This window comes from Macrotis lagotis, chromosome X, assembly GCF_037893015.1.
Source record: "Macrotis lagotis isolate mMagLag1 chromosome X, bilby.v1.9.chrom.fasta, whole genome shotgun sequence".
In the NCBI taxonomy this organism is placed as follows: Eukaryota; Metazoa; Chordata; class Mammalia; order Peramelemorphia; family Peramelidae; genus Macrotis; species Macrotis lagotis.
The window spans coordinates 642,267,560-642,291,349 of record NC_133666.1 but is presented as its reverse complement, the minus strand read 5'-3'; the positions used below and the strand labels follow the sequence as shown (position 1 = coordinate 642,291,349).

The 23,790-nt window shown below is 37.7% G+C and overlaps 2 protein-coding genes across 10 annotated transcripts in view; one reads left to right on the top strand and one right to left on the bottom strand.

Moving 5' to 3' along the window:
- Positions 1-2,203, bottom strand: part of CXH19orf44 (chromosome X C19orf44 homolog) — a 33,205-nt gene extending 31,002 nt beyond the window's left edge. For 4 of the 7 annotated variants that reach the window (XR_012472059.1, XR_012472060.1, XM_074204390.1 and 1 more), the window contains exon 1: positions 1,266-1,352. Coding sequence is in view for 2 of the 7 variants with exons in the window: in XM_074204390.1 (XP_074060491.1) it covers positions 1,266-1,270 (5 nt within the window). In the remaining 5 variants the exon portion in view is untranslated. Of the gene's footprint in view, positions 1-630; positions 889-1,265; positions 1,523-1,652 lie in introns of those variants that run through there. The other 3 variants (XR_012472062.1, XR_012472061.1, XR_012472063.1) reach the window with 3 other exon arrangements.
- Positions 1,837-23,790, top strand: part of CALR3 (calreticulin 3) — a 30,748-nt gene continuing 8,794 nt past the window's right edge. The window contains exons 1-5 of one of the 3 annotated variants that reach the window (XM_074204394.1): positions 1,841-2,107; positions 5,171-5,272; positions 10,059-10,262; positions 11,974-12,068; positions 21,681-21,890. In XM_074204394.1, the coding sequence (XP_074060495.1) occupies positions 2,011-2,107; positions 5,171-5,272; positions 10,059-10,262; positions 11,974-12,068; positions 21,681-21,890 (708 nt within the window). In that variant the 5' untranslated portion in view covers positions 1,841-2,010. Of the gene's footprint in view, positions 2,108-5,170; positions 5,273-7,834; positions 8,014-10,058; positions 10,263-11,973; positions 12,069-21,680; positions 21,891-23,790 lie in introns of all 3 variants that reach the window. The other 2 variants (XM_074204395.1, XM_074204396.1) reach the window with 2 other exon arrangements.

The following is a 23,790-nucleotide window of genomic DNA, read 5'->3' as shown; positions in this document are numbered from 1 at the left end:
CACAAAGATAAAGATACCCAGCTTGCACTTCAGATAATTAAAGCCAATAGGGGAGATGACCACAGTGAAAGAAAATAATTAATTCCAAATCTTGTGGGTGAAGAAGTACAAACTGCAAGTCAGAAATTCCTCTCCTCAAATTTCCAAAAATCTGTGAGTACTAGAGGAGTGACAAAATCACAAAGCTCCAAGCCTGGAGAAGAAAACAAGTATGCAAGGGATACTTGAGGGATTATACTTGTTGGCTCCATCAAAGAAATAAGGAAAAATAATAAAGGGTCAAAGTTTCAGAGAAGTCAGTTTAGGGGATTGTGATCAAAAAATAACACTTAAACAATGAGAGCTGTCCTGCTAAATTAGAGATCTTCCAAAAATAAAAATGCTGGATGACCATTTCTTGGGTGGCATAATGGACTGTTTTGTGGTTAGACTAGATGGCTTCTGAGAGCTCTTCCAACTCTGTATTTCTGTGATTCATACTTGTATAGAAATGCCTCTTCAAACAACCCTAACAAACAGTTCAATCCAGCCCTGTCCTTCCTTTATTCAAAGAAGACCATGACATCAGGGTGGTGAAGCCATGACAATCACATGAATTGGATGTGAGTGAGGGTGTGCTAAGTCACCAACCTCCCTTTCTCCTCCAGAGCCACCTGGGTCCAGTGGACAGATAGGAAGAAGGATGAGAAGCAATCAGGGTTAAGTGACTTGTCCAAGGTCACACCGCAAGTGAGTGTCAAGTGTCTGAGAGAAAAAGACCCAGTACAATCCACAGTTAGGGTGTTTGATATGCATGATTATCTGACAAAAGAGAAAGCAAAGGAGAAATCAAGTAAGTAGGAAGAGAACCAAAAAAGCTTAGGCCTACAGTGAAAAAGCAAAGTACTTTTCTCATAAGACGCCTTTTAAAGTTGATAACACAAATATCCTTATCCTTATTTTATATATATCATATATATATATCCACAGGCATATACATATATACATATATACACATATATGTATACATATATATGTATATGTATATATATACACACACATATGAGGTCATGAAGATGACGCCAATTTTTGTGGGGCACAGTGCCAAGATCTCCCTACTCAGAATCCAGCACTTCTGCCTCCATTCTATCTCGCCTCCGTCCCCACAGAAGTGAAACATTTCACTACGTTAATTAAGAAGTTCCCTCTTAAATCAAGCCTAAACCGGTCTCTCAAACTTTCCTTCATTTCTTCCTAGTTTGGTCCTTTAAGGCCTAGGCTTTTACCCCATAAACAGACGCTGGCAAAGTCATCCATCGGGCCCCCCCAGCCTCCTCCAATCCTGATCCGCGGCCTGCCTCTGCCTCACCTGGCGCCCCCCCGGCACCCCGAGGGGTGGGGGCCACGGCGATGCCCGCCCCGCGGAGGGCCCCGGAGGCTCTGCGGCAGGAGCTGGCGCCCCGGCCCGGCCCCTCCTACCGGGCATCCCGCGGGGGGGGGGCTCTGCGCCTGCGCTCTGCCTCCGCAGCCCCGGGGCCCACGTCACGCGGGAGGCGCCTCGCGGGGGCCCCGGCTCCGGTCGGCGCGGCTTGCCTTCCCCCGGCCCGAGCGCGCGGCCCCGCTTCTCCCCGCCGCCGCCACCCCCGCCCCACACCTGTTCGCGTGCCACACACCTGCCCCTCCCGCGGCGTTGGGCTCCTCCGAGGCCGCGCTCAGCCCCGATCCCCAGGCCGGGGCCGCAGGGCCGCTACTCACAAACCGTCTCTCTAGGCAACCGCGCTGGACTTCCGGCCTCGCTGCGCGGGGATGGGGAACGGGGACGGAGAGCGGGAGGGGCGACGGCGGAGAAACTACATTTCCCAGCATGCATGAGGCAGCGTCCGGCCGCAGAGCCAGGGTTCATCCGTTCGGCAAAGCACGATGGGAATCGAAGTTCTTTTCCTTTCCTACGCTTGACCCCAGCCGGATAGAGCCAATCAGAGGGCGCTGGCGGACGGAAGGCGGGAAAAGGAGAGCTATCTTCGAGGCGCTATGGCCCGGGCCGGGGCCCCTCGGCTTTTGTGGGCTCCGTGGCTGGTGCCGGCCGCGCTGGCCACCGTCTACTTTCAGGAAGAGTTCCTCGATGGAGGTGAAAGGGGACGGCGGCCAGGGCCCAGGGCGGAGAGAAGCCCCCCTTGGGTCTCGGGGGCAGCCGCCAACCGGCGCGCCCGGGCCTAGGAGCGCCCCACCCCCACCCGGAGGCCCCGCCCTTGTGTGACCCGCGAACGGGACCCGGGGGTCTCAACTGCTGAAGTTAACATGCGCCCCCCGCCCCGTGCCAAGGCGGCCAGAGGCGGCCCTCGCCCTCCAGGGGCTTCCAGGCCGGTGCGGCGCGGACCCCAGGCAGGACGCCGCCCTCTTGGGCCTCAGCCTCATCCCCTGTAAAATGAGGACAATCTCTCAGAAGGCTTGGGTGCTACCCCCCGGGGTGGCGCCCCTCCAGGGGCCTCCCAGTATGGAAAAGCCTTCCATTAATCGTCTCTGAGACTTGGAGGCAGTTCCCCGGCCTCTGAGATGTTATATGTAGCCAGCCGGCCAGAGCCAGGGTGTGGAAAGCAGGAGGCCGCCTGGGCCACCCTGACTCCAAAAGTGGCATCTGCCAACCAGCTTGCCTCTCAGAGAAGCTGGGGCCCAGGGGGTGGGACAGCCTTGGCCAGGCTTACGTAGGTAAGCATTATAGGGCTGTTAGAACTGGTCAGCCGCTCTAGAAAGCGCCCAATCCATTCTAGTTTTCCTTTTTTGTGTGTGTGAAAGATTTTATCTTGAATTTTACAACTTTTCCTCTAATCTTGCTCCCCCTTACACACACACACACACACACACACCCCAAGCAATTTGTCATTCTTACATTGCTTCCGTGCTATACATTGATCTAATTGAATGTTCCAACCTAGTTTTCTGTGAGAGTGGGATAGCTAATAAAAGATAAACTCTCTGAGAGGAAGTATTATTTCTTCTTTTTTGTTTCCAAATGTCCCATACATTAGGGCTTAACACTTATATTTGGTTCACCAAAATCCAAATAATATCTTGACAGGCTAGCACAAAAATATAGGAGAGGTTTGGTGGCCAGTGGATAGAGCACCAGCCTTGGAGTCAGGAGTACTAGAGTTCAAATTCCACTTCAGACACTTAATAATTACCTAGCTGTGCGGCCTTGGGCAAGCCACAACCCCATTGCTTTGTTTTCTTTTGCAAGGCTATAGGGATAGGTGACTTGCCCAAGATTACACAGATAATTCTTTTTCTTTTTAGGTTTTTTTTTTTTGCAAGGCAAATGGGGTTAAGTGGCTTTCCCAAGGCCACACAGCTAGGTAATTATTAAGTGTCTGAGACCGGATTTGAACCCAAGTACTCCTGCCTGACTCCAGGGCTGGTGCTTCCTCCACTACGTCATCTAGCCGCCCCTACACAGGTAATTCTTAAGTGTCTGAGACAAAAATTGGAGTCATCTTGCCTCTGGGGTTGCTTCTCTATCCATTGGGCCACCCAGCTGCCCCTCCCTTTGTTTTTGTTTTTGTTTTTTGTTTTTTCAGATTTTTCAAGGCAATGGGGGTTAAGTGGCTTGCCCAAGGCCACACAGCTAGGTAATTAATAAAGTGTCTGAGGCCAAATTTGAACTCAGGTACTCCTGACTCCAGGGCCAGTGCTCTATCTACTACTGCCACCTAGCCACCCCCTCCCTCCTTTTAGGGTTTTTTGTTTTTTTGGTTTTTGCAAGGCAGTGGGGTTAAGTGGCTTGCCCAAGGCCACACAACTAGGTAATTATTAAGTGTGTAAGGCCAGATATGAACTCAGGTACTCCTGACTCCAGGGCCAGTGCTCTATCCACTGTGCCTTTGGTTTTATTTTTTTTTTTTTTAGGTTTTTGCAAGGCAAAGGGGGTTAAGTGGCTTGCCCAAGGCCACACAGCTAGGTAATTATTGAGTGTCTGAGATCAGATTTGAACCCAGGTACTCCTGAAGACTCCAGGGCCGGTGCTTTATCCACTATGCCACCTAGCCACCCCCTCATTTTAGTTTTAAAAGAATGAACTAGTCCAAAAATAATCAATCTAATAAACTTTGGCTAGATAGCAGATTTTTGAGGAATTTGGAAGGGGATATGAGTATTTTAGTGTATTCTGCCCTGGTTAGATTACTTCTGGAAAGCTGGGTTCAATTCCAGGAGTCAGATTTTTAGGGAAGGCCATTGACTGGTTGGCACATAGAGCAGAGAATAGTGATCAGGATGCTGAAGGGATTAGAGACCCCACTGTAAAAAGATGTGACCAAGTTTCACTGAAACAAGACCTAGGAGGGTCATAGCAGTTTTCTTTCAAGAATTTGAAGGCTATTCTAGGGTAGAAAGATAAATAGGATCATAGATTTAAAACTGCATGGCACCTTAAATATCTAGTTTAATTCCCTCTTTTTTCCAACAGGCAAGAAAAACGAGACCCAGAAAGGTGATGTGACTTAGGATAGCACAGTTAATAATTGGCAAAGTCATTATTCAAACCTATATCCTCAACTCAAATTTAATGCTTCTTGTAGTTGCACCAATTAGCCTCTTATCTTTAAAAGAATGGGTAAAATACAGAAAGGTAGATTTCAACTAGATAAAAGGAAAAACCATGCCAGTTAGAGTTAGAATGGGTTGCCTTAGGAAATAATGGGTTGTCCCCTCAAACAGACATTTTAAAGCTGAGGATATGTCATCACTTGGCGTAGTTGTGAAGGGGCTTCCTGTTCAGGAACATTTTATTTATTTTATTGGGGGAAGGGGGCAGGAGATAGGATTGTCTTCCCAAGGTTATACTTATAGCTAATAAATATCAAGTATCTGAACTGGATTTGAACTCAGGTCCTAGTGCTCTAACCACTGCATCATCTAGCTGTCCCTGTGATATACTTTAAGATGTAAAGACTGATTTCAGAAGTGAATTGGGATTCTAGAGTCATATCATTAATGATTGCCCTTGACAATGAATCACTCAGATTTCCCCTTGGAAATTTCTCATATATATCACCTATAGTTTACACTTTAAAGGCAGACTATAAATCATAAATATTAAATCTTGGGAATTCTTGATGCTTTGAAAAGAATAGATATAATCTTAATGCCTGATTTGTGATTTTTATTCCTGATTTGTCTATTTTTTTTTAAACAGAAAGTTGGAGAAATAGATGGATACCTTCCACTAATGACTCCAACTTTGGGAAATTTAGGCTATCATCAGGAAAATTTTATGGTGATATACAGAAAGATAAAGGTTAGTAGTAAGCCTTTAATATGAAATTCCAGCTCTTATTCTGGCTATTGGGTAATGGTCCTGTCAATAAGGAGCTGACAAGAATGAAGTAAGACATCACAAGTTAAGGGGAGCCCCTTCTAAAATCTTTATATAATAAGCATTTCCTTTGAAACAAGAAATGGTGCTAGTGATATAAAGATGTAAACCAAAAAATTCCTGACCCCTAGAAGTTTACATTTCCTTTCCTTTCCTTTTCTTCATCTGTTAGTGGACCAGTACAACTCTACACATCCTCTGCAGCTATATCCTTGCCCTGTTTCCTCTTGCCAGCTATGACAACATGCTATGGAGCCTGGTACCCTGTTCCAATGTTGAATTGCTCTCACAATCTGGTGAACAGAACTAGAGAAAATCATAAAATCATGTTGCCTAGGTCCACTACAGATTTATCTTACATAACATCAACTGGACTTTCACTGCAGCAAGGCAATCTTTATGCTTTCCTAATCCATTTACTGGGGAGCTAGATGGTGCAGTGGATAGAGGGTTTGACCTGGAATCAGGAATCATTTTCCTGATTTCAAATCTGGCCTTCACATACTAGCTATGTGATTCTGAGCATGTCACTTCACCCTGTTTGCCTCAGTTTTCTCATATGTAAAATTAGCTGGAGATGGAAATGGTAAACCACTCCAGTATCTTTGCTTAAAAAAAAAGATTCAAAAATCACTCACAAATAATAGGACACCACTAAAAGTACTCAATAACAACAATTGGTGAAATCACTTTGTATTTTGTATAGATCTTGTATTATTTATAAACACTGAGTGTAAAATGTTTATGAAGCATCTAGTTCAGGCTTTCAGTTGGAAATGTGAAACAGGAGATCAGGAGAGAGATTTGTTCAAAATAAAATAAATCTAAGAATCATCAACATTAGAAGTGTTATTTGAAACCATGGAAGATGATGAAGTCATCAGATGAAATAGTATAGAAGGAGAGAAGGAAGACTGACAGAGCCTTGGGGAGCCCCATTTTTTAATAGGCTTGACATGGATAAAGAGCCAGCAAAGGAGACAGAGAGAAAGAGGGCTCAGTCATGTAGGAAGAGAACCAGGACAGAGTCGTGTTCTAAAAACCTAGAGAGATGAAAATATTAAGGAGAATGAAATAATCAACAGCATCAAAGGCTGCAGAGAGGTCAAGAAAGTTGAGAACTAAGAAGAGGCCATTAGATTTGATAAGATCAGTAGTGAGCAACTAGGTGAGGCAATGGATAGAGCAGGGGGACTTGAGTTTAAATCCAACCTGAAATAGTTATTAGCTGTGTGAGTCCCTTAACCCATTGCCTCCAAAAAAGACACATTAATATTTAATAGAGCTGCTTCAGTGAATGATGGAGTTAGAAGTTAGTTAATAAGAAAGTGAAAAGAAAAGGAAGTAGAAGGGTGGCTAGGTGGCATAGTGGATAAAGCACCAGCCTTGGAGTCAGGAGTACCTGGGTTCAAATCCTGTCTCAGACTCTTAATAATTACCTAGCTGTGTGGCTTTGGGCAAGCCACTTAACCGCATTTGCCTTGCAAAGAAACCTAAAAAAAAAAAATTTTTTTAAAGCAAGTGGAAGCCATAGACTTTCAAGTTGTTTAGCCACAAAAGAAAGGACAGCTATAGGATAATAATTACTAGGAATGGATGAATCAAGCAAGGAATTTTTTGAAGATAGAGGAGATATAGGCACATTTGTACGGAAATAACCAGTGAACAGGGAGCAAAAGATTAGTAAGAGAGCAGAGATGATAGGGGAGGCAATCTGCTGGAGCATCCAAGATGGAATTCAATTACTTCTACAGGTAGAAAGCTTGTAAGGGGAAGGGAAATAAATAAGGAAACAGTGACAGAAGGTATCTCAATGACCTTTTATTGGATATCTGAATGACCAACTATTTATTGAATGTCTCAAACTGTTTCTGCCATAGACATTTCAAATTCAGTATTTCCAAAAATGAATTCATAACTTTTCCCCAAGACCCTCCCCTCTTCTTAACTCCCATATTTCTAGCAAGGTGTTTTCTCAGTGGTGACTTATGATCTCAAGGGAGACTACATCTTGCCCTCAAAGTTATTCCTAGGCTCCTTGATCCTCCCACCTTTGGAGCAGTAAGGAATCCCAATGCTAAAGGCTTAAATGCTCATTCTGCAGTTTTGTCTCCTCTTGTTGGGAGCTCAGTTTCATTTAACAAATTAACATCAAGGAGCTTTAACAAAGGAGTAGCAAAGATTTAGCAAAGCCAAGAAAAGAAGTTTACAAAGCATTCCCCACCCTCCAAACACCTGAAAATATCACCTCAGAAAGGGCTCAAACATAAAAACAGTTTCTGTAAAGCATTTATTCCTTCAAATTCACTTCCAAAATTAACACAGCAATTGGAGAAATGAGTTCATTTTTGTTACCTCTGAACTAGGTCTAGTTGGTCATTCTTCAGGGTCACAACTGCCATCTCACTTGTATTCAACCTCTAGTAAATCATGGAATGGACTTCAGTTCCTGGACTTCTAGCACTCTATTTTAACCTTTCTCAGCTAATAGGGTCATTGCCATCTCCAGTACTTCATCTGATAGCAGGAAAGAATAGACAAAAGACAATAGAAGAGCCATATGCTTTCAACTTCATTCCAATTCTGGGTAAGAGAGGGCTCAAGCTCCATCTTCCATCCAGTGACCTACAGGAGCTTGTCATCCTCACTGAAATGCCAGGAAGGTAAGGAAAGAGGAAGAGTGAAGGATTCTATTTTGGGCCTGTTGAGAATATGAGGAAGAAATGAACTTCAGAATCAAAAGGATGAAGTTACTGAATTTAACAATTAAGAAAGCTGTACCCTTGACTTCTGTCACATTTTTCTTCTTAGACTCTCTTATCTTTTTCTTCTCTTTTCTCTCATCCTTAATGAGCTCATTGTCCATAAATTCAGTGAAATACTTGTATATAGATTACTCCCAAAGATTATTTGTATATACATATATAGCATATTTATACATATGTATATATGTATATATATACATACATATATACATACATACATATATATATATATATATATAAAACCTTAATTTCTCACCAAAACACTGATTTTGCAACTCCAACTACCTGTATCCTAAACTATATGGCAAAAGTTATTAAATGATGCATTCCCTTTGACTCATTAATATCACCACTATGTCCCTGCCTCAAAGAGATAAAAGAAAGCGGAAAAGGATATAGATGTATAAAAATATTATTTTTTAGGTTGTTTTTTTTTTTGCAAGGCAAATGGGGTTAAGTGGCTTGCCCCAAGCCACACAGCTAGGTAATTATTAAGTGTCTGAGACCAGATTTGAACCCAGGTACTCCTGACTCCAAAGCTAGTGCTTTATCCACTTTCCACCTAGCTACCCCTGTATAAAAATGTTTATAGCAGTTCTTTTGGTAGTGGCAAAGAATTAAAAGCTAAGGGAGTTATCCATTGGGGAATGGCTGAACATGTTTTTGAGAAATAATAAAGGGGGAAATTTTAGAGAAATCTAGGAAGAATTTTATGAAGTGATCAAATGAACAAACAGGAGAACAATTTCTACAATAACAGTAGTTAAAAAGACAATTTTTAGGAACTCTTTTCAACTCAATGACCAGCCTTGCAATACTGTGAAGAAGGGGGCCAGTCATTCCTCTTCCCAACCTTTATTTTTTTAATTATATAAATTTTATTTGTTTTCCAATTATCTACCAATCTTTTTTTTTTGTAAGGCTTTGGGTTTTACAATTTTTCTCCCTCCCCTCTCCCCTCCTCCCAGCAGAAAGAAATATGATAAAGGCTTTACATGTGCATCCATTACAAGCACAGATCAAAACTGAACTTGTGAGAGAAGAATCAGATCCAAATGGAAGAAAGAAAACAATAGAGATAGCAAAATTACATATTATATAAGACAACTTTTAAAAATTGAAAATAATAAGCTTTGATCTTTTTTTAAACTCCCCAGTTCCTTCTCTGCATACAGATGGTATTCTCCACAGATCCCCTAAAATCGCCCCTTGCTCACTGATGGAGTGAGCAAGTCCATCAGTACTGATCATCATCCCATGTTGTTGTTAGTGTGTATAATGTTCTTCTGGTTCTGCTCATCTCACTCAACATCAAGTCATGCAAGTCTTTCCAGGCTTTTCTGAAATCCCATCCCTTATAAAACAATAGTGTCCTATCACATGCATATACCATAATTTGTTCAGCCATTCCCCAATTAATGGGCATCCCCTCAGTTTCCAATTCTTTGCCACTATAAACAGCTGAATGAATATTTTTGGACATATGGGATTTTTACCCTTTTCATGATCTCTTCAGGGCATAGCCCCAGTAGTGGTATTGCTGGATCAAAGGGTATGTACATTTTTATCGCCCTTTGGACATAATTCCAAATTGCTCTCCAGAAACCAACCCTTATTTCTGTTGATCCTACCAGTTACTCAGAATAAAAATTCTGTTTATTTAAGTGCTCTTTATGGCATTAACAGATATTAGATAACATTTACTGTATAAACATCTGTGAGTATAAAATCTATTCCTTGTGAGAAATGAGCCTGGCATTAGTAGTGTGTATGTAAATAAGGTATCCAATGTATTAAAGTCACTTGATATATTTTAAATATACTTTAATTATAAAGTTGGGGAAGATAACTTTATTTTATATAATTTGTTGACATGTATCACTAATAATATATTGCTATTGCAGTTGAAATATGTAAACTTATACCAATGTTTTTGCTTAAAGGTCTGCAAACCACTGAAAATGCAAAATTTTATGCTATCTCCTCACGATTTAAACCATTTAGCAATAAAGGAAAGACTCTGGTTATTCAGTATACAGTAAAACATGAACAGAAGATGGATTGTGGTGGGGGTTATATTAAGATCTTTTCTTCAGACTTGGATCAGAAGAACTTAAATGGAAAGTCACAATATTATATTATGTTTGGTGAGTTTAGTAATGCAGTTATTTTATAAAATATATTGAAATAGTTGTCTAGGGACAATGTAAAAGCAATGATTTGCAGTTACAAGTTCAACTTTTCAAGAACTGTCCTAAAAATAGTGACTTGGATTAATCTTTCAGAAATCTTAACCACATAATATCTCTTACTGAAATAGTGATAATAATACTCTTTTCTGGATTAAAATACTTTTAAAGTTGGCATAAAGTATTATCATATGGCATTTTTACAATGATCTTTCAATTAGGTATTTCAAGTATTGTTGTGCCCATTTTACAGATGATAAAATAAATTCTGAGAAGCTAAATGATCCTCCACAATCATTGAGCTCATAAATGAAAGGCTCTAGATTTTCCCCCAAGTTGCCTGATTCAAAGTTCAGTATTCTCAACTTAACATTTTTCTTCCTTATTTTGAAATGTTTATAAATTCAACGTCATAGCTGAAGGAAATGTATTATGAATGTTTGTGTTTACAATAATTTTCTCTAATGCAGTTCATGGGTATGAACTTATTCTTTAAAACGGGGGAGAATTTACATTGAAATAAGATAGGCAGCATGGTGTAATGGAAAGAACAATAGACTTGAATCAGAGGATATAAATTCACAACCCAGTTCCAACACTTTCTAGCTGTGTATTGTTAACTTCTCTGAAACTTCATTTCATCATCTGTTAATTGGAAGTAATATCTGTCCTTCCCTACTTCACAAGGGAATCATGTGGACCAAATGAGATAATATGTGCAAAAGTACCTTGTAAACTATAAAGAGTGATGAACATATAAGTAATTAAATAGAATTATCTACAATGAATGAAAATATATACTACATATTATTTCTCAAGGCCATAGATGATGCCTCAAGTTCTCCTAACAATAACTTTATTTTTTTTGATAACAATAACTTTAAACAAAATTTTTTTATAAATGGGTAGCTATCAAACTAACAAACATTTCAGTAGAATTTGTTAGAAATCTAATTTAATAGTAAAATCTCCTTTTTGGTATGAATAAAACTTGTTCTTTTAAATGCCAGTTTTCAAACTTTGAATATTCTAAATGGCAATTCTTCTAATATGTATTATATAATTTTCTATCTTCTCAAACAGAATCTACTGAGTATAACACCTTAGAATCATTATTATGATTATCAGTTATTACCCTATCCTAGTATAGTAGTACTTTCATCAAGCTATTGAAATGTGGAAGGCTATTTAATTGCCTTTATACCAAATGACCTCAACTTGCTCTTAGTTCATGTATCTGACTTTTATAATTGTTCTCAGATCTCCTTCGCTCCTACAATATCAGTTATTACTTGTTGCTAGTGGTGTGCCTGTCTCCAATAGCCCATTTCACCTTACATCTACCCCTTTTAATTTGCTGCACATAATCTATTGGTGTATGGGAACCCAGATCATGCCCTCCTTTTCCCCCCAAGGAAAATTATATGTAATATAATATTTAAGTGATTTTGGATAAGTTTTTTAAAAGTAAAGTTTATATAGACTTTGGTTGCTTACTTTTTGTTTTTTGGCTAGTATTTTATTTGAGTGGGGTGTTATCATACAATTATAACTTGAATGATCATTGCTTAATATGTAAACTTTTCTTCATATGTTTTAAGAGAAATGTTTGATATATTTAATAATGATAGAATATCTAAGGAAGTTGAGAGCCGTTATTTTTTTTTAGGACCTGATATTTGTGGATTTGATATCAAGAAAGTTCATGTCATTTTATTTTACAAGAATCAGTATCATTCAAACAAGAAATCAATCAGGTGTAAGGTAAATGCTCTCTTGAAAAAGTTAGTAATCTTTTGTCCTTATTAATATTTGTTTTATAATATTTCTAAAAGATAGTGTAACTTTTTAAACATGAAACCATGCAAGTGACATGCCCCAGAATTAGAAATGGAAAGGATCCTAGAAATCATTTAGCCCTCTTATTTTATAGGTAAGGAAACTGAAGCCCAATAAGGTGAAATTATTTATTCAGAACCATATAAGGTAGAAAGCTGCAAAACCAGTATTATAACCTAAGCCCCATGGAGAAAAGCAGCATCCTGTGTATAAGGAGTATTTACCTTGGAGCTGGGAGAAAACTGAGTTCAAATCCTCCTGCCTCTTATACTTAACCAATATTCAAAATAAAAAGAAAAATTTTTAAAAGAACTCAAAACCATTTGATTTCTTTTTTTCACTCTGCTATGCTGCTTTCCTGTGTTTAACAGATGGAGATTCCCTCCTTGGCATTTCTAACATCATTAGCATTTAGCATAATTATAATCATATATAAGTTCTAAATCAATTTTTTGAAATAACTGAAGATTAGTGTTTTCCTCTTATTTTTTCTTACTAGACAGGTATCTATTTCTTCCTTAGGTGAAGCTACAGGATTATAATATACTTTATACAATAAAAAATTCATAGTATAATAATTATACAACATTCTAAGAGACTTACATGTTCCTAGCAGTTAAATTTAATCTTTAAGTACCAAATTACCTTTTTATTTTAGCCTTAAAAATCTTTCTGAAACACACCTCTTTGTTTCCTTAAATAGAACATATTTCTTGATGGCTAAGGTCATTGTTATTGTTCCATCATGTCCAATTCTTTGTGACTCCCTTTGGGGTTTTCTTGGCAAAGATATTGAAATGGTTTACTATTTCATTTCCTTCTTCAGCTGATTTTACAGATGAGAAAACTGAGGCAAAAAGAGTAAAATGACTTGCTCAGAATTATACAGTTAATGAGTTGGAGGCCACCTTTGAACTCATAAAGTTAAATCTTCCTGATTTCAAGCCCAGTGATCTTGGAGTCAGAAGGATAAGAATTTGAATCTAGCCTCAGATACTTGCTATTGACTAGCTGTGTGACTTTGGGCAAATAACTTAACCCTGATTGCCTCACATCTGGCTACAGGACCCGGATGGCTCTGGAGGAGAAAGTAGGGCTGGTGACTTAGCACAGTACCCCCTCACTCAAATCCAATTCATCTGCTTGTTGTGGCATCACCTCCCTGATGTCATGGTCTTCTTCAAGAATGAAGGAAAAAACATCACCTGGTTGCCTAAAGGGTATTACAAACCCTGAGGGTCTTACCTTCCCCAGTTTTGTTTAATCACTGGATATCTCAGTCAAACTGTGACCTGGGAGATATCTAGCTTTAAAAGGCCCACTGGATCCAGGGTCATCTCTAGTCATCCTGATCCATATCTAGCCAATGGACCCAGATGGCACTGGAGGAGAAAGTGAGGCTTTGCACAGCACCCCCTCATTTAAATGCAACTCATTTGAATGTCATGGCATCACCTCCTTGATATCATGATCTTCAAGAATAAAGGACAATCAACAACAACAAACATAAAATACTGTACTGTAAATTAAAATAGAAGAGTACATAAGGCTAAATGAGTACCCTGAAATAGCCTAGAACTTGCTAATTTAAAGTCCCTGATGTCTGTTTACTTTTTGGTTATTTGTAACTTTTAAGGTGTAGTACTCTCCTAGTTTTCCTTCTATCTCACTGATTATTCTTTTTGATGATCTTTAACTGAATCATCAGCCATATCTCCTCCTCTAACAAAACTCTACACTGAGACTTCTTCCTAACAAGTATTCATTCTTGAGTACCTGTTTTTTTCTTTTAATATCTCTTATGTTAAGGATTTCTTGTGTTAAGGATACTTCATAAAACAATTCATTTTATGTAATTGTGGGGGAGTTCTTACAATTACACTAAAATTTGTCTGCCTGATATCAGATGGTCCTGGTTCTGCTTTCAGGAACTGTAAATAAGAAATCTAATCTTTCTTTCATATTATAGCCTTTAAGAATTATAAGGATTATAATTGCATGTTTCCCAATAAGTTTTCTCCAAGTTAAATGTCTTTAATTTCCTCACCATTCTTATAATTCTCTTCTGACCATGTTTCTTAGCATTCCCCCCTAAAAGTGATTCCCAAATCTGAAAGTTTCAGACAAACTGATAAGCATATAGTTGTACTGTAATTTGACTTTTCTGATTCCATCAATATTACCAAAGATCTAATTAGCATCCAGGTAAAGTTTGGCACCACTCTTTGTGCATTTTGAGTTTTCAGTCAAACAAAATCTAGATCATATTTTCACATGTAGTTGATTTTTTCCACAAATAAAGTATAATAGTCCCCTGCCTTTATCCCTTCCAAATGTCATCTTGCTGCCACATTTGGCCCATTCAAATAACTGAGATGTTTTTATTGGCTGATTCTGTACCATCTACATCTAAATTGTATACCATTTACATCTTCATCCAAGTAATTGATTTTTAAAAAGTCAAACAATATAGGACCTATGGTAGTCTAATAGAAAGATCTCTTTTCAGGCTAGCACATTCTTTGAATTTTAGTTGTTTAATTATGGTTCAATCCAAATGTCAGTAGCCATAACACTAATCATTTCCTGGGTCTCATTGCTGATCCTAGTACAAGAGCAGCCTAATGGATCCTATAGGCACTCAGACACAGCAAAAATTCAACCTGATGTCATTGTATAGTTGTTGCTGCTGAGAACTGTTTAGGCAAAGGAGAGTCTTCAGTGTTATGGCTACTGATATTTGGATTGATTCATATTTAAATAAACAGATTCAAAGAATGTGGTAGACTGAAATGAGATCTTTCTATTAGACTACCATAGGATTTTACCATGGATCCTATATTGTTTGACTTTTTAAAAATCAGTTACCTGGATGAAGAATTTGACTAAACTATTAGCAAAGACAAGTAAATGCCTGTAAACACCGGGGGGGGGGGGGGGAAGTATGATATGAATAACTGCTTCCTAAATAATTTCTATTTGTTATGTTGAGGAATTTTTTTAGTACCTCTATGATTGTGAACTAAGAATATTTTACAAGATCTGGTCCACTGAGGAAATGAACTTTATAGTATCTGGTGATTTATCCCCAATTATGACTATATTAGTAATCCTGACTCTTTCCTAGTTCAGGGTTTCCTTGTACAATTGTGGTCATCTAATTGTGCTATTAGTATTTAGCTTTAGGCTATTTTTCAGGCTAAAAAGTTTATAATTTTTTCCTGGTTTTTTTTATGATGTTTTTTGACCAATTATGAAAGCTGAATTGGGAGAGAAAAGAAACTCAAGAGAGGCCCAAAAGGAAATTATTACAATCATCTAGTATAGTGATAATGAAAACAATAATAGGCTATAATAGTTTTAGAATAGAGATGATAGTCAATGTGAGAGACATTCTAGAGAGAATAAATAGAGCCTGGAGCCTGCCCTGAATCTGACCTGAAGGAGAGCCAAGTCAGACAACCAAGCAACAAATTTACTAAGTGCTATTATGTGCCAAGCTAAGATCTGGCCTAGATGCTTTGTTAGAATGCCAGACATCCTATCCTGAAGGAACTAGCATTCTAAAGGAGGAGGCAAGATGCAACCACTCTATATAGACAAGTTAGAAACATTGTAAAAGGCACTAGTTGTGGGAGAGAACAGGATGGAGGGTAGTCCATCAAAACACCCAGACTTGTGAGATGGAGTATCTTCTGCAAAGGACACCAAGGAAACTAGTGTAGAATATATAAAGAATATAAGATATTAGAAGATTGAAAAGGTAGGAAACTCCCAGGTTTTAAAAGTCAAACAGAAGACTTTACATTTGTTCCCAAAAGTAATAGGGAGCCATTTAAATTTATTGAGTAGGGATCTGACTTGCACTTGAAGATATCTTAGCAGCTGAATGGAGGATGGCCTGGAGTACAGTTTTTGACTCTCCACAGAGAAAGAGTAACTAGTGATGCTCTTGCAGTAGTCCTGGCATAAGGCAATGATGATCCAAACCAGGGTAAGCAAGTATGTTGAGTAGAAAGAAGTGTAGTTAAGTTACAACTCTGACATTATATGAAGCTGGCCTAACAACAAGAATAGTTGTACATTCTACAGGAAGTCTAGAGGAGGGGTAGCTTATAGAAGGGTATAGTTGATTAAAGTGAGGTACTTGGAGTCAGAAAGTACTGGGTTTTCTCAAATTACCTACTATCTCCCTGGAAAAGTCATCTAACCTCTTTGAGACTGTTTCCTTAGTTGTAAAATGAGAATAAGAATAGTATCTACCTCACAGAGCAGTTGTAAGCATCAAATGAGATTGTAGAATGCTTTGCAAGTCTTAAAGTGATATGTGATAAATGTGAGTCATTAGAATGAATTATATTTTAGATAGGGTCAGTTTGAGATATTATAAGTACTGACAGGTGATACACAATGTACAGTAGGTAGTTGGAGATGCTGAACTGGACAGATTAAAGCTGTGTCTGTTTAGTGTGTATGTTTGATTATTTACATATATGTGGTGGTCTTTTGCATACATATTTAGTAACTATTGGTATAGTCATAATATTTGAACCAATGAGATCAGATAAGATCACAAAGAAGTGTGAGAGAGAAAAGAGAAGTGAATCTAGAATTGAAGCTTATCGGTTATCCAAAATTGGGTAGTAGAAGGCAAACTGAAAAAAAAATGCTCAAATGGCTTGGGAAACCACGATAAAGCTATGTCCTGATGCAAAGAGAGAAACAAGCCAATAAAAATTTATTGAACACTCCAGTTGTCAATATTCTTACATCCTCTCATATCAAATCTATCCTTTCCTTGTTGTTTTTGTCACAAATATAGCTTTTTTGTCTGCTTTTTCCATTGCTGACAGATAATATTGTTCTTTTGGACACTATTGTTTGAGGCATGTTCCACTTCTTTGTATTCTTGCCAGGGACATGTGTTCCTACATCCATCTTTGCTAAACCGGGTGTTCCAAAAGTTTGAGTGCAGTTTTATACTATTAAAGCGTAAACCACTTTTGATCTCCTTATTTGTCCTTTAAAAATCTGAGCTTATCAGAAAGAAATCCCTGGAGGGTCAATGAAGTGATGTGGGAAGAGTGATCAACTCATCTGGGCTCAATCACAAGGGATAATTCATTTAAATCTTCAACCTTTCTTTTTCTCATCAAAAGAGGATAATATTCCTTGTCCCTCACTTATGGAGTTTCTCTGAGGATCAAATGAGATAAACTATGTTATAATTGTTATCATGTGCTCAAATATATCTGTGATCTTATTGGACTTTAGTGGAAGTCCAGATCACAGCACCATCCCTCATCTGGAGCTCTTATCCATATCCATGACCATGTCCTACTACAAACTCACCACAGGGTGGACCTTCCTCACTAGGATTATTCACTGGCCACAGCCAGCCATCTTCTTCATGGACTGTACATTTCTTCTCTGTTATACATTCTTTTGACTTTGTTATTAACAGCCTGCTCACATGTACTACATACCCTGCCAGCATCCTCTGAATGATGATAATTTTTCACTCTGAGAACTTGAAGTGTTCTACTTAGAGCCATATAGCAACACCATTGGATTACTGATATTTTTTCAACTGGACCATTATTTCTAGCAAAAGTAGAAAGTCTTTAAAGGAGTTTTACCTTTTCCCAAACCTAATACATTACACTTGCCTTTTTTTTAAATTCTAAACTTCATCACCAAGAAAAAACAGGTCTCCATTGACCAGCACCACCATTCATATGTGGAACCATTGATTACAGCAAATGGAGAAGTTTTGAGTACTGTGGACAAGTTCATTTACCTTGGCAGTGTCCTTCCCAGGGAAGTGCACATTGACAATGAGGTTGACACTCACATTGTCAGAGCTAGCTCAGTATTTGAGAGACTCCAAGAGAAAGTGTAGGAGAAATGTATTAGACTAACTACCAAATTGAAGGTCTACAGAGCCTCTGTGCTTACTTCAGTGTTATATGCCTGTGAAACCTGGACAGACTACCAGTGCCATGTCAGAAAACTGAATAGCTTCCATTTAAAGCTGAAGATCACCTGTCAGGAAAACATATCAGACCCTGAGGTTCTTCCTCAAGCTAAACTGCCTAGCATTCCAACATTACTTATAGAGAGTGCAACTACAATAGGCTAGATATGTTGTTAGAATGCCAGACATACACTTGCCAAAAAAAAAAAATGAAACTATTTTTTGGAGAATTCATATAGGGCAAGCACAAAGGGATCAGAAGAAGCAATACCAAGACACCCTGAGGGTCTCACTAAAGAACTTTAGAATCGATTGTACAGCATGGGAGACACTGGTACAGGACCATCCAGCATGGCATGACCTCATCAGTGAGGGTGCAGCACTCTCTGAGGAAGGCAGAATGGAAGCAGCTCAAAGGAATTGTGACATCCATAAGTTTAAACTCCCCACCCCAGATGTTCACATGGACTATTTGTGCCCAGCCTGTGGTACAACATTCCGAGCTCATATTGATCTGAACGGGCCTTCTTCTGTAATGAAGGACAAGAACCAAGCTTAAACCACCATCCATTTGTAGCATTCACCTAACAAATATATGTATATATCTGTATCTGTATGACAAAAGATGGTTAGGCCAAATTCTATTGAATAGTTGGGAGATCTCTAGGAGGATTTGTAATGTTCAGAGATCTGCTATCAGCATGCTATCATTTGTAAACAGGAGTACATAGGAAACCTTATCATCCACAGGGAATCAGTTTTCAGCATGTACTCTATACTGGACATGTCCTGCCAGTGGTAGACAACATTGGTAAATAGAAGCCTTTTAATTTTATCCTTTATCTGATATCAGAGAGTCACCAAGAGAAAATGAAGACAAAAGAAAGGCCCAGAACAGAGTATTGGGTATTGTGCATACCCACAAAGAGTAAGATGTCGATGAATACTAGTAAAAATGACTAAGAAGCAACAGAAGACATGTAAAAAGACAACCAAGAGAAGCAGTGTTATAATAGCCCAGAGAGTCCAGAGTATTCAGGAGGAAAGAGTGGTCAGTAATATCAAAAGTTACATAGTGATCAAGAAAGAAGAGACTGGAAAAAAAAGATATTGAATTTGGCATTTGAAGACATTGATTACTTTAAAAAGAGCAATTTTAATTTAGTGATGATATTGAAAGTCAGATTCCAAAGGTCAAAAATGTGACCAGTTCTGGTATATTACTTGTGAAAGCCTGCTTGTTCCTCCCAATATCCTTTTTGAGGATGTCCTGGAAAAAAGTACATATAGATAGATAGATAGATAGATCAGAGACTCTTAAAAAAATTTCCAATTACATACCATGATGATTCACTTTTTTGTAAGATTTTGAGCTCTACATTTTTTCCTTCCCCAAGATAGCAAAATATCTGATGTAGGTTATATATGTACAGTCATGTTAATGTATTTTCATACACTAGACCATATTCTTTATTGGACTGAATACCAAAAAAAGATCATAGAGCCAGTTTGTAAAAGTATTACTCATCCAAGCTTGTATTCTACAAATATCTGGTAAATATAGCTAACAATTATACATAACAGCCTTGGGAGGGAAGTGCCATCATTATTCCCATTTCACAGATGAGGAAATTGAAGTAGACAGAAGTTATTATATCATCTGCCCAAAATCATATAACTATTAAGTGTGCAAAGCCAGAATGAAACTCAGGTCTTCTGAAAGCTTTGGAATAATGACATTTTATAGGAATCTGTACCATTTATGTACGTGACAATGGCCAACTTGTCTTCCTTTATTCTGCTTGAAACCTTTAATAGTTGATTTTTAAGACTCTGGTACAGTAGAATTCTGCAAACTTCTTTAAAAGAGTCAAGCCTTATCAGTATTGTAAATGTGTTCAGAGGGTAACACTCAGAGAGGACTATGCTATTAAAAAAGCCCCAAAAGTTCTAGTTTCATGGTTTAGTAAGTTTGTGAAGCCTTCAAGTGCTATTTCTCACTTTGAAACACCAAAACCATCCATTAAAAAATGCACATAACATTTGTTCATAAAAAACTTTTGCTTTTTAAATTTTCATTAGACCAGTGGTGATTTTTTTTTCACTAAAGAAAATATGGATTCTGTATTATGGGGTGAGTTATAGTACTCTTCTACTATTTACAGATCACTTGTGATTGAATTATTCCATTAGTGTGTGTCTTCATCATGGCACTACTTGAATCCTTTGCAGATGTTGTAGTAAATAGGACTTGGTTTACCATTCAGTAAATGTCACCTCCCCTTTCCCTTACATATATTTATCCTGTGCCTGTCATTTGTATGAAATTATGATCCTTGTAGAGATTAAAGAGAGGGAAATGACTGCCATCCAAAGTTATGGGAGTGTTCCTAATTCTGAGTCACTTTTGCTTGTTATCCCTGCTCTGACTTCCTCTGCTGTTTATTGGACTTGCTTTTCTTATCTGCGTTCCTTGTCATTTCTCCTGTAATTTTTTGTTTTTCTAGAGAAGAGCTTTGCTTTTATAGTCACATACACAGAGACACATAGACACAGACAGACAGATAGTCACATGGAGACACACACACACACACACACACACCCCTACAAGACTCCTTTATTCAAGCCGGCAGATTGGCTAATTACACTTGATTGTTTTGAGATCCTTGCTTCTCAAACGTTTTCATTGCTGGTTGCACAGAAGCTGTTATTGTTTCCTGACAAGAGTTTTTTTTTTCAACCTCTGGATTGAGTAATGTGGAAGATTGAAGTTATCGAAGTACAGTCATGATCACTGAAGCATTACTGTTTGACTTTGAACTTATTATGAACTTCTCTAGTCCTTTTCCACAATGACCTGAACTGAAAAAAAAAAACCATTTATTTTTATCTTTATGGTTTAAAAAAAAAAAGCCATAAGGCATAGGCTGTTGTTCTTGCTCTGTTGCTAATTAGACATATGTTTTTGGACAAGTTGTATCACCCTTCTGGGCCTCAGAATCCTTATTTATAAAAAAAGAGAGGTTGGTTTAAATGCTCTATATTGTCTTTTCCAATTCTTACATTCCAGAGATATGTAACTGAGAAGTTTTGCTCTATTTTACACTTATAGCATGCTATTTTAATTGCACAGTTTTAATTCTTTGAGAATCAGTTTAATTTAATGAACCTATGTAATGTTTTGTGCCCTGAGTAATTTGTCCAACAATAAGATCTCACTTGAGCCATAACTATCATATTTAAAAGTATATTTCTTTAAACATGTACAATATAGCAAATTATACTTAGTTACTTTCTAAATTAACAACTTAAGTACTGAAAAATCTGTGTTAATTTTGTAAATGGGAATTATTATATATGATTGAATGTGGGTTTGCTATTTAAAAGGAAACCTCTATATGATTAAAATCCCTACTATAAAGTAAATAATTAGCCATTATCTTTTAAGTAAACTTATATTCCTAAAATTAATATTATAATTGTTACCAATGAAGGAATTTTGGCAGGAAGAGAAGCAAGAAGAGTGTTTCATTGTCTCTTTTTCTCTCTAAAATTTTCAGGTTGATGGCTTTACACATTTATACACTCTGACATTAAGATCAGATCTAACTTATGAAGTGAAAATTGATGCTGACATAATTGAATCAGGCAACATAGAAGAGGATTGGAACTTAGGAGGACTTAGAAAATTGGAGAAATCTGCACTGAAGATGCCTAAGAAATTGGATAAATTGTCTCAGAATGATCAATCTAGTGATATTCCATCTCAGGTTTTATTTTTCTCTGAACAGTTGTAGGATTTGTGAAAATGTAAAATATAATTTACAAATAGCTGATTAACACATCAGTATTCAATTGAAAATGGCCCAATTCTCTTTCCAAAGGAATGCAGCACTTTGTATATTGACCATATGTCTCAGAGAATTCACTGTACTATGAAAAGAATCTGTAGTATTTAAAGTTTAGGTGCTGCACTTGCTATTGTACATATGGTATACAATTTTTTTTTTTTTGCATCTCTCACATATAAAATGGAAGTCATTGTTTTTTTTTTAACCTTAATGTGAAATATTTTTTGAGCTATACTTGCTCTACTTTTACTAAAATCTTCCTTCAGTACCTTCCCATGGAATCAAAGTGATCCCAAGTTTTTAAAGGTTTTCCTAGCAGAATGGAATCATTGATGGGTCCTACTGAACTAGAAAGATTTTGAGTACAGGTCTGAACACAATTATGACTATCAATCTTGCCAAGTTTGGAGAGGCCGCACATTGGATTTTTGTTGTTGTTGTTCACAGAAATTTATGAACCACCTATTAACATTTGAAGACATTGCAATCTGCTTTGATAGAAGTAGCCACACTAATGGATGATAGATTTTTAAAGAAATATCGGAATACATTAGGTCCTATACTAAGCAAGAATTAAGCTAAATAAAAACAATTAAAGAATATGAGCTATTCAGTGTTAGCATCGTTGAACAAGAAAGCTGATTTGAACCACCATATGTAGAGACAAACTTTATAACACTGATGAATCCTTTTTTACTTATTTTACATTTTTTTCTTAGATACTGACATGAATTATCAGAGACAAAAAATACTTTACATGGTGGCCAATTATATGATTGCATCTCTGACATATAAAGTGGAATTTATTGTTACTGTTTTTTTAACCTTCAATGCAAAGTATTTTTTGAGCTATCATTGGTCTTTAAACAGTAGTCACATAAGTCACCAAAGAAAGTTTTGTAGATTTAATGAGCTCTACCAAAACTTGTATTTTGTTGGCATCTGATAACCCAAGATACTCAGTTCCATAAGCATTTTATTCAATGCCCACTGTGTGCCAGAGGCTGGGGATGTTGAGTAACAAAGTTGTCCCTACCCCAAAGGAGGGGGAAGAGAGGAAAAGAGAGGAAAGCAAAACATAACCAGATAAATACATCAAAAAGAGTTTCAGGGTGAGGACAGGGAGAGTAGTAGTATCCTGGGAAAAGTAACAAAGGAAGGCATGGGATAACAAGTAGGTTCTGGAAGTGAGCCTTGCCCATGGAGATTCCAATAGATAGGGAACTGTCTGCAAGAGCCTGGAAACATATTTAGAGTTGACTGAAGCTATCAGGGCATGTACACTCATTCACTTCATGTAATATGTAAAATGTAATATTATAACTTTGACAAAAGCAACAAAAGGATCTGGTTTGTTCATCATTGCTATTCTCATGATTATTTTTACATGGTTCTAATCATTATGTATAATGGGTTTTATGTATATATATATTTATATATATATACACACACACACATACACATATATATATATATAATATGTATGTATGTATGCATGCATGTATAGCTTGGTTGTTCATTGTTTCAAAGCAATTCAACAAATACTTAGCTCTTCTGTTTAGTAAGCATTGTGCTAGTCCTGGGGATACAAAGCAAAAATGAAACTGGGTTTTCCCTCCTTCAGTGAACTTACATTCTATTGGGAGGATCCAACAGGAACATGTATTAAAAAAAATACAAAATATAGAGAGAATAAGTCCAGAATAATTATAGGAAGAGAGGAGGACACAAAACAACTGGAGAGGTGGAGAGGCAGAGATCAGGAAAGGATTCATGTAGGTAATAGCACTGAAGCCATGTCTTAAAGAGGAGCTAGGAT